The following is an 11829-nucleotide window of genomic DNA, read 5'->3' as shown; positions in this document are numbered from 1 at the left end:
ATTGTTAAATAAAAAAATATTTTAATCCGATCGGTGGCCATTTACTCCGTATTTCCTTCATATGCTTTCAACTACGCGACCCTATCGGTTGGAAGGTGTACTGCACTCTGATACATAATAACTCTATGAGAAAATGGCCACCGATCGGATTAAAATGCTTTTTATTGGACAATACGGAAGATACGGGTACTTCTGCGGGCCCGAACAGAATTTTAACATCCGACCGTGGCCATGGCATAAGCACTTTATATTTGAAATCTGGAAGTGTATGTAGATGTACAGGCCGTAAATGAAGAAAGTGCCAAAACCAGGTTAAAGTTCATCCATGACGGTCGTGACAGACGACCGTCGTGTGATCCATGGCTAGAATATATGATGCATGCATTCACACGTACATTCAAAAACGTGTGTATATCCTTGACCTTGATGCAAAATCCAAACCACAGCGTAATAATCGTAACAATAATGGGTGCCAGGGGACAACAACGAGCTTAATATCTAGTGTGACTGACTGTGCACTTTAGAAACTCTGTGGCGGAACACAAACGTAATAGAGTTTGTTCCACACGGACCCGTCAGCAGAACGGACATACACGTGAAACATGTAAACATTGACAAATCAAACAAATGCGCGAAATCAACACTGTGGTGTAAATCACTTTAAGGTTAATTAGTGAGGCGCAGGTTTATTGTACAGTTGCATATCATCATGGCAGATATACTGACTGTTGTATTCAAGACTTTTATTCCACAAACGGGTGTTAATACGAAGGATTTCCAACTCATTTGCCCATCATCCTCAGCTCTGGTGGTCGGGGATCGCAGCATCACCAGGTCTCTGCTGCTCCTCGCGGCCGTCACAGCTGCCTCGGAGCTGGGGATCAAAGTGTTGTTCTTCACACAAACACAGATTCAGAGCCTACCGCTCCCTCTTCAGAGCTGCATGTCTAAGCTGAGCCCAGACAGTTTGAAGGTAACTTTTTTTTTACCTTCCCGTCCTGGCCATGTGTACCCAAGTGCAACGTTCGAGCTCGTTGAGTTTATGTAATTAAATCAGTAATGTGTGTTTTTGTAGTCTGTGAATCATTCTAACACGCCACGGTGGTCTACCCTGTATGATAACTTTGTTATATAGCCTTGGATCAAGACTTCTGTACTTCTCCGTAGTCCGTACATGTACAAAAAATATGTAAGGTGCTTACCCGGTTGCCCCAAATGTTAAATCGCACTTTGGAGTCTTTGTGCACTGTTTTAGTCCATTTTTATCAATAGATATGCGTTTTAATTCCGTCTGTGTCGGATTCTGTCGGAATACAAGTTCCCTGTATTCCACAATGGGCGGTAGTGACGGGACGCATCCGGTGAAAGTCGGAATTACACTTAATGTGAACAGAAAGTAAACGAGGGGGGAATGGCGTTCAAGCACAGACGGGATTAAACATATCTATTGAAAAATATGTACTAGTACATACAGTGCACAAAGACTCCGAATTGGAGTTAACATTTGGGGCAACCGGGTAAGCACTGTATATATATCCCTTGTACATGTATGGAGAAGTACGGGCTTAACTGGTGTAAGTGCAGGACGCACTGGGGGGTGCTAGCCAAGACTATCGTAGATACGAAAGTAAAAGTCATACTCGATCAAATTAAAATCTATTATAGTCTTGATCAAAGGCTACCTATGTTACAACCTATGGCACCTTTTTTATTTTTTATACATATTTATTTACATTATATTTTTTTTATAAATGAGGGCCAAATACACACAGTATTATAATCATTTTTAAATGCATTTAAGGCTTAATATTTCTACTATTTCTACAAAATAGAATAAATAATTTCCAAAAGCATACATTTATTCTTTATTTCTTTACTTGGGGGGGGGGGGGGGTTGTCAATTATTAGCTGCACATGTATCTGTAGCTTGTAAAGAATTGTGTTTTGGGGAGGGGCTTATCTATAGCGCTCCCGCTCTTCTCTACAGATGATAAGAAGAGAGATGTCTCTGCACAGTTTACACATATCTGTCTCTTAGTGCACAATACAGATAATTTGGGACCATGTTTTGCAGAAAGGTCGAAGTGAAATGAGTTGTGGGTGAAAATATGTATTGCAAACTCCTGAATAGGAGAATAGGAAAGTTACCCTCATGAACTCATTTATGGTCACACAGGTCTGAAAAGTTAATTAATCTGAACCGTAAACCTGATTTAGTGTGCATGTCTCTTACCCAAGCAATCTTCTAATGCAACTTGTTTGTTTTTTGACTAACTGACTTACACGCTCTCTCTTTTTTCAGAAAATCAAGTTTTGCTATCCCAGGACTGTGACAGAGCTCCTCCAGCAGGTGGCCTGCCTTCACGAATCGTCCCCTCCATCTCTGATAATAGTTGACAGGCTGGAGGGCTACCTTCACGGTGCAGGAGGCTGTAGCCATAGTGAATTTCAGCAGGTGGAACAGTCCTGTGCTGCACATGTCTGTGCATTGCTGCATGACACGGCTGCATTTCTCACACAAGTCCTGGAGCAGCGGGACTTGAGCTTGGCTCCCTGCCGAGTCATTACCTCGTTCGAGTCACAGTTGGAGGTCGGACAAAGGAGTGGGGAGCTGTCGGCGCCAGATCCCATCCTCTCTGTGCTTGATCGCTACTTCCAGGTTCGGTGTACTTTGGACAGAGATGAGAGCTATGGAGCCACGGCAGCTGGTCTACAAGAGGTGTGGCACGTGTACCTCTCTGGGACGGGTATCACAGAGACAGAGGCCCCCTGTACTGAGGGAAGCAAGATCAAGGAACCAGGCATAGCACTGGAGTGGCGGTTGGTTGTTTCTCATGATGGCTTAATGGAGTTTACATCGGTTTGAATGTGTTCAAATCACAGACTTCACCAGTGAAAGAATATGTAATGGCAAGATTTTGATAAATCTGAGAGAGGTACTGTTCTACAATAGATTGTGGTGTGCATAACTAAAAGACAATTGATTAGTCTTGGAATTATTGCCCTAGTTTAAGTAGAAATGTTATGTTTTTGCATATTGATCTGAGACTCTTTTATGAACGTAATGATTTATGATAATCAAATGTCCCTGTTTTGTTCAAATTCATATTTTTTTTTACCATATTTCTCTGTACATTCAACTAACCAGTTCCATCCTATTGGATTACGGTGCTGCTAGCTGAAAATAGCGGATCTACAAGTTCTTTATTTGGCTATTTTCAGTGAGTGACACAGCTGTACAACAACATATAAATCAGGCTTTGTTTATGTCTGAACCTACATGACTCCCCTGGCACTATAATGTGTGATAATGTAATCTTTTGTAAAGCCATGCTTCCTTATCTTACATTCAGTAGAATGTGACCTGGGAATCACCCATTCAACTCATATGACTGTTTAACTGCCATGCCAGTGTCTTTCAAGTTTGTGTCCTTATTAACCTTGGTTTCAACTCAGAGGATCCACATGCTGAAGATTGTACATAATTTAATGAGTTTAAAGTTGCATTTTCATAAAAAAATATATATGAAAATAAAATTGGTGATATGTGAGTAGACATCACAGATCTTTGAAGTCACAAGTGGCATTCTCAGTTTTACTATTCCACGTAATCACAGTAAACGAATAAATCACCTTCAGTGTGAGCAAGCTAAAACAATAACAAGAAAAGAGTATATTAAAATGTGAATCTCAACGGGAAAGAAATGGAGAGAAATATCCTATTTCAAAGTAAGCGTTGAAAAATTACGAATTTTAAATGGATACCTTCATAGTTGAGTGCATGTCCTTGGAAATAGTTACAATTCAATAGACTTATTTGTTTTGCTTTAGAGGGGATTCCATTCTGTACCTCATTTCAGATCATCACCATCCCTTAACTTATTCTGCAAAGAATTGTAATCAGCCATTTAAAGAATTTTAGATAACTAGTTTTAAACTAGCTACTTCAAATAGCTTTAGCTGATTTGTACAGCAATTTATTATTGTGTAATTAGTTAGGGTTCACTCCCACAAATGTGATAAGCTGGCACAATCGATGTTCTATGAATGAGACTTACGTAATTGCTGAATGTTATTACATGTCTTATGCTAAACATAAAGTGTAGATGTGTATTATTTACAGTTTGATTCCATCCATGCAGTGTTTTTTTCAAAGTAATAATTGGGTGTAGAGTAGACACTATACAGACATACATACTCTTGGTGGCTAAAGACAAGATGGTGACATGCACTCATCCTTGGAACCCTGGAACCACTTCCAAGAATTCTTGCATTCTAAATACAAGGAAAATAGTAAGTATCTACTATAATCACTAAGTGTACATTCTTCCTGCAGCTACTGCATCTTTTCATTCATGCAGGCATTTTGTGTTTAGGAAATGGTGATAGCAAAGCAATTTAGCCTAATCATTGTTTGAAACAATAGTAACACGATAGACAAAACAAAACAATCACACATATTTACAAATCCAAGTTTCATCAGCATTTGGACCATAGAATATAAATGACACAGTCAATATTAAATTAAAAGACAAGTACTCTCCATTAATTAGAGGTTCATCAGAAAGTTATTTCTTTTTACCTCCTATCTGATTTGCCTGAAAATGCACGTAAGTTAGCACTATTTAGACAACTATTTCACAATCTCTGAATGCTAGGCAGAAGTATTTGTAAAAAATTGTGAGACAACAGTCTGGCTCTCATTGTGTCATTTCAATTACAAAGTATCAACACAGAGTGATAGACAGACAGTGTTGTGCAAGTTACTCAGGAGGACGTGTAATAAGTTATTAACTGGTATCAAAACAAATTAGTTACCAAACTTATTTTCGCTACCCTTTAGAAGTGATGTACAATACAACCTGTATAACCAGCTCCTTATAGAACTGAATCCACTTACACAGTGTCTAATGGGATACAGCAGATGTGCTGTATATATTTATAAATATATGCATATTAGAAAAAATAAACAAACGTGAGAAAGTGAAATACTGTCCAAATGCTGATGGCTCTCACTATTGTGTCAACTTGTATTTCAGTGAAGATATTAAAAAACCTTATGTACTATCCTATGAGATAACAAAATACAAAATTACCGATATATAAACACGTGAATTGTTGTCACATCTTTCTTGTATGTGTCAACTACAGCTGCCATTTACATTTAATGATAGTCCTGTACAGATGAGAGCTTATTTATACTCTATATAGTATTGTATTGTATCCACATTTGACTCTTCTTGCTGCATTTTCCTGGGTCATCTCTGCTTACAGTGAGGTGTCAGTCTGCCTCTTGCTTCAAACAGAGTCTAAGTCCTTGATGTCACCCTCTTGCTGGGAGGGTAAATTGCAGAGTGGCCAGTTTGGTCAAATATGTAAATACCCTTTAGCTGTCTGTTCCATCAGATATCCAAGCCTCGGTCAGTTCGTAGGCTGTTACTGGGCTTAGCTCTTACTCAACAGCCATAGCGGAGTGGGTGCTGACTTGTCAGTAAGGGTTTTCTGGGAACAGGAATCTCATTCTTATACTCATGAGCAAAAACGGACAGTTTCCCAATGTCACCTATCCGGCTGGAACTCATGGGGCTGTAATCCATGGACACCCCAGAGTCAGCCACTGCCATATAGGTGTATCCAGGGCCTTTGGGTGACCAGGTGTGGTTTGGATACTCAAAACTTGACTGGGATGAGAGACGCCCCGAGCCAGAGCTCTGCTGTAAGGAACCCAGGTCGGATTGGGATTCTGATGACTTTGTCCCGGAAGCAAAGAGAACTTCCAGGGGTAGCGTCTCCTCTAAGATGTCATCCAGATGTTCGTCTCTGCTGTGGTTGTGGCCGTTGAGGGTGACATAGGCGTCTTGGGACTCCATTAGTGACGACTGGGAGCATGGGGCAGGATGATGGTGGAGTGCCCGCAACTGGTCCATCAGCCAATGGTCATGCGAAGTTTCTTTCCATCTCTCCATCAATACTGAATCCACTCTAATGAGCGTCTTCTCCTCATCCACCCGCTCCCCCTCTTCTTCTCTTTCACTGGCCATGGCCCGAGTAGCCTTGGGTGGCAGAGGTGGGGAGGCCAGTGGAGGGCCCATACTGAGCTCTGAGAGGACTTCCAGTGGAGACGCACGCTCCTCAGAATAGAAGAAAGCTGGACTCAGCCAAATGCCTCCGTTGGTTTGGCCCAACCACTCCTATGGGAAAACATGCGAAGGATTGAGAAGTTGATAACTGTCAATAGGTTAGTGTGTGTTAATGTTCTTCCAGCCTAATACAAGATGAACACAATATTTATTTTAGATACAATTATTACGAGCTTGGATCACTCAATGTCCACACCACATGTTAAAGATGAGAACAGATGGAGAGAGGTGTGCTACACTACTATAGATTATAGCTGAACTCCTCCCATGCAACATACAACATACGACTCTCTTGCTAAAATGGCTGACCATGTCTGGACATTATCAAAGTTGTTATTCACTCTCTTGACAACTTGTTTTGGTCACTTGAAGATTGATTGTTCCTGCAGAGACGTCTCCACAGGGTCCACAGGGTCAATAAGTTCAGCCCTCTATCTATCTAGTCTCAAACAACCTAACTCAAGTATTCTATAAACTTACATACTAGATATAAGATGTATACAAAATGTATATATTACAAAACCATATTATCAGCAAGAGATGATAACTGGCTAGGTTGCGTATCAACCACAACAATTAGTAGTTTACCAATTTCTCAATTAGTAGTTATTTGTACCTGAAAGTCACCACCATAAACTGAAAATAGGCCTTGGAACTTGCTCTCAGGATTTGGAATGACAGGCCAAATCTTCTTTATGAGAAACCTGAATATACAATAACATAAAAGCAGTTACATGTTTGTCATTATACAGTACTAATGCTGTAATGGATGAAGATTTGTCATCACCAGTAAATATAGTGGAAGGCTGCATTGTTTGTGTGCATAAATGGCTGACTGACCTGCGATGGGAGAGGAGTATCATGACTGATAGCATTATGAAGAAAAGAGAGATGATACAAATCAGAGATATGATGAGTGGGTCCAGATCTGGAGGAGACAAAATGGCCCCATCAAAGAATGAGATGAAAAGCAACAAGGAAAAGAAGATCTCCCCTAAGGATAAATGTGATGTATGTTGTGTTTCTTTCTATTTTATAATTATTGTTATTATTTAACTTTATTTAATGCTACAATGTCACTGTTTGTTGAAGGAATTTGATGTTCTTTTTCACCAAAGTATGCAGTAATGCTCTTCTGCATCATGTGACAATGACCGCCAAACAGTGTTTTCACACCTTTGCCTGTAATTAGGTTCACAAAATTGTGGCGGGGCTATTATCAACAAAAAACGCTATATATCATGAACGCAACATCCAATCATCCCCAACGTGGAATTGCATGTTAAGGGGCCTCTATAGAGCGCACCTACAAAAGCTTTCACTTCTGTAGTAGGGAGCACCACAAACACAAAAAGTTGCACCGTCTGTTGTACAAACTCTATTCCCTCCACACTACCTCGTGTCCTGATGGCAGTACCCCACAACTGAGACAGTCCAGCAGCCCGGTTTAGTGGAGTTCTGCTCTCCGAGGAGCGCACTTTTATAGTTGTATGGGGATTTGATGACTATATAGTGAGTAATATCTCCAAAATTGGTGATGCATTTTGCTATTACATTGTGTAACATACCTGCCGGCAGAGTGTCCATGAAGATGGGATCAGTCCAAGCACTCCAGTAGCCGTCATAGCTAATCCCGTCCCCCGGCTTGACACGGACCCGCACCTTATACTGGGTACCTGGCTCGAGATCTCTCAGGACCAACTCTGATCCGTCCACCTCCTCCACCTGAAGGAATTAGGATAAGATGTAGAATAATCTTCAACTCCTTGATCATAAACACTACAAGCAACCAACATTAAACAGTTCAGAGCCATAGTGCCCAGGAAATATAGGCCTACTGAGTAAGTGTAACCTTGTCTTTAATTACCACTAGTATGAGGTTTTCTTACATTATAATACAGTGTTATGTTATAACTGGTACATTATAACAGGAGTTCCCAAACCCAAAGTTTTTCAGCTGAGAATTTGTTGTAACACCGGGACCCAAACTTACAAAAATACCATAATAACTTATGCCCTATTTAAAAAATAGTGAAATGGCGATCTACAAGCTCTCAATGTGTGCTCTACAAGCACACATTGTGAGCTTGTAGATCTGCTATTCTCACTATTATTTTTATGGAATAGTTTTGGATTTTATGATATTTTTTGCTTTTATTTGTGAAAATCTTTTGAAATATATTTTTAATATAGGAAATGCAAAAATCATTTACGATGATATTTACTCGAGTCATGAGTCATGACCCATACAAATGGGACCAAGACCCAAAAAGGGTATAATGCAGTGTTTGGGAAACACTGCATTATAATAAAGTGTCATACCTGTCCCACGTGGCTCTCCGCTGTGGCGTAGCTGACCTCGTACATCATGAGGCTTTCCATGTATTTGAGAGTAGGAGGCACCCAGCGCACCCTCAACTGGCCCTGCTGGTCTGTGGTGCTCACCCTCACATCAGCAGGAGGGTCTAGCAGAACTGGCATGCAGACAGATGGGGAGGGTTTAGATTGGATTTGGAGGGAAATTGCACAGAAGAAGTATGCTGACGACCCCTGATGTACTGCTCCAATAGATTTAATCTGGAGAAATGTGGTGAAGCAATATACTCACTTTTAGGGGAAGCATATGTGCTGCAATACATTGTTTGAAGCAAACTTTAACAATGAGAGTGTAAAGATTGGACCCTAGAATTCATTTGAGAAATAACAAAGTATGGAATTGGAAATTGAGGGAATACAGCGCCAGGTCTCCTCATCCTCCCCCTTAAATGTTTCTAAGTATGTGTCTTCACTGAAACAAGCGTACACAGCAAATATGGAAGACTTACTGATGAGCTCGATGAAGATACTGCGGTTGTGGATCTGGACTCCGTCCTTATGCACTTGGACATCCATGGGGACGAACATATTTGTCTTGTTCAGTTGACACATAAAAAGCCTCTTGGCACCAACAGCAGGGAAGGTCTTCACCGGACACCTGCTGCTGTTCTCTCGCCTACAGGAAAGACGCTACTTTGAGTTATTATTTCTGTGCCATACACTGTACTACTGAGTGTAACAAATGAGTGACCCAAATGGACCCGCACGCATTACCAGTGGTGGAAGAATCAATACCACAATGTAGAAACACTCTTTTACAAGTAAAAGTCCTGTATTCAACATTTATAATACTTTTTAAAGTAAAAAAGTATTGGCATCAAGTACAATATTTGCCTCTGAGATGTGGAGTGTAGAAGTAAAAGTATAGTACTTGAGTAAATGTACTTATTACTTTCCACCACTGCCCGTGTTACACTGACTCTCAAAGTAACATTTAACACTGAGGATTTTGCTGTGTGTGTACATCCTTTCAATGAAGCCCCTGGGGAAGAATTATCACTCCATGATGTATCACATTTAATTCATGGTTCACCAGGTTGAACTTGTGATCATTAACCCCCATTTTCAACCAGGTTTCCTGCATGTGACTCACTGGTAGGTGTATGTGAAGGTATACTGATCAGCAGAGCCAGCCCTCTCCTCGTCCTCCTCCCAGAAGCAGCTGAGGTCCCCTAAAGTCTCAGAAAAGCACTTAAGGCTCTTTGGCTCCTCAGTCAGTAGTAAGGACACTGGGTGGTGGGTGAAGACCATAAAGTTAGATTTGACTTCTGATTTGATTAGCAGAAGGAAATTAAGAAAAACATTCAGTATCCAAAATGAATATAGAATTGTTGATAATAGCTCATCTGTTATAGTTTTTTAGTACAGGAAAGGTCAAGGTCATATTAACACTGTTAAACCATGATAGCCATAAACACTTGCATGTGTTAGCCAGCTATGGGTTTATGGCTGTTTATTTATTAATCATAATATTAATCATTATTATTTTAGGCTATGTAGCCTATTTTTTTAAATCATCCTACCTTTCTTTTCAAAATGTGCTCTCTGGTCCGTGGAAGCCGCCGTTTTTGCGCAAAATATCATGCAGAAAACCAACAATCGACTCGGATGATCATAAGCCATTTTCACTTCTTCTCTGTGGTGATTTTTTAGCTTTTTGTGTCCTCTGTCCACATCACCAGCGTGTCAACCTGTCCCACTAAGCGTGTCAACCTGCCCCGAGCGTCTGTTTTCTCGTTTACGGCTTGTTTTGCAGATACCATGGATCATGGTTACTTGTTTCGCGCGTGTACCAAAGGAGATAAGGTGAGGGAGCCAAACTGTTTACTTTCCACAAACCAGCATGGAAGCAGAGTGTTCCATTTACTACGCTCTTGTTTGTGGGAGGGAATTACGCACTCATTGATGTTGATGTTGAAGCGCCAGTGTTGCCAGTGCCATAAGGACCCCAATGAAAACAAGCCATAGTGCTTTCTTGGGTTTAAACTCCTCTTAACAGACCTTGTATTGAACTGTAGCCTACTTCCCTGTGCTTGTCTTTGCAAACTGTTAATTAAGTATTCAATCAATCAATTGCCATGTCGGCAGCCGGCTTATTATAAGCGACTTTGGGCTTCTTTTTCTGTAAAGTTGCTTGTAAAAATTGGTGGTTGCAGTTTGCGTTTTTTTGGGCTTGTTTCTAAAGTGCAGTTGCCTATTTAGGGCTTGCTTCCAAATGTTTTAATTAAAATGTATTATTATTATTTAAACCAGTGATTCTCAAATATTTTCATGAAAATGTTTTGTGCCCAGGGGAGCATTTGTGTTGTGAGAATGTTTAAAAAACTTTCAAATATTCCATATTGTATTGCAAGAGGCTTTGAAAATAGCAGATCTACAAGCTCACAAGCTCGTAGATCTGCTATTTTCAAATAGCCGACACATTACAATGGACACATATAGGATTATAGGTTTAAAGAGCTCATGATGTGACCTAAGTTGCTTCTTTTGGGCTTGTTTTCCTAGACCTGGTTGCTTATTTCTCTCTCATAATCTGGCAACCCTGGTTGAAGCGTGCGTAATGCATTGCGCATGGACATGTAGCCCGAACAGGCTTTCAAGCGCGTAAACTCGGAAAGCAAAACAAATCACATAACAAATCAACAAATGAATGAGCAAACAACATATCTATTCCATATATATTTATCTCATATCTATTTCAATAATTGTTCACTGGTCTATTAACCCAAAGGTTAAGCATGTAGGCCTAATTAACCGACCCCGCATAGACAGCAGGGTACAGGCGCACTCGAACACCTCAACTAAAGACTCAAACCGTTTCTTATCTACAAACAACAGCCATAAGGTTGTGTGTAGCTGGAGCCGTTTTATCTGAGCTGCAGGCTGCTGTCACTTAGCCTGGCTGTGATAAGCAAGGGGGCGTTGAGAGACCCATCCCCAAATACTCATTAAAGCCATAGCCTTCACTGTTTGAATATAAAGTCCAGTGCTTCATCATATCTCTTGAAGGACACGTCTGAATTCTCAATAATTTCTCATTAAGGCCACATAAAAGCTGATGAAACACTGATGAAATTGAAAAAGATGAGCTGCTTCGGTTTATTAGGAAGTCAAGCCCTTAGCTAGTTCAGCAACAGATACATTGGATCACCATCCATGTGGAAAGAAATAACGCACCTGGGATTGATATAAATTGATTTAAAGGAGGAGTTCACCCAAAAAATGACTTATTTTCTATCAATTACACACCCCATGAAGCTTTGATTTCATGGATTAATTTTTGTTTTTGTGGTATTCCTAAAACAATAATTTG

General features: G+C 40.3%; 3 protein-coding genes across 3 annotated transcripts in view; 2 read left to right on the top strand and 1 right to left on the bottom strand.

Moving 5' to 3' along the window:
• LOC308099243 (uncharacterized protein) overlaps window positions 1–11829 on the top strand; it is a 355975-nt gene that overhangs the window by 152886 nt on the left and 191260 nt on the right. The window lies entirely within an intron of this gene.
• swsap1 (SWIM-type zinc finger 7 associated protein 1) lies at window positions 477–3323 on the top strand. Its single transcript, XM_080447932.1, has 2 exons — window positions 477–973; window positions 2303–3323. Exons 1-2 carry the CDS (start codon window positions 710–712, stop codon window positions 2864–2866), a joined length of 828 nt encoding a protein of 275 aa, XP_080304058.1. The 5' UTR covers window positions 477–709; the 3' UTR covers window positions 2867–3323.
• epor (erythropoietin receptor) lies at window positions 3470–10237 on the bottom strand. The gene is made up of 8 exons (XM_080447929.1): window positions 10040–10237; window positions 9610–9745; window positions 8966–9132; window positions 8463–8614; window positions 7709–7865; window positions 6981–7068; window positions 6757–6844; window positions 3470–6191 (listed from the first exon to the last, which is right to left on the bottom strand). The coding sequence occupies exons 1-8, from the start codon at window positions 10137–10139 to the stop codon at window positions 5457–5459; spliced, it is 1623 nt and encodes a 540-aa protein (XP_080304055.1). The 5' UTR covers window positions 10140–10237; the 3' UTR covers window positions 3470–5456.

Source organism: Gymnoscopelus braueri (genome assembly GCF_963280865.1).
Source record: "Gymnoscopelus braueri genome assembly, chromosome: 13".
Classification (NCBI taxonomy): domain Eukaryota; kingdom Metazoa; phylum Chordata; class Actinopteri; order Myctophiformes; family Myctophidae; genus Gymnoscopelus; species Gymnoscopelus braueri.
Note: the sequence above shows the minus strand (reverse complement) of the source record. Positions and strands in the feature narration are given on the sequence as shown.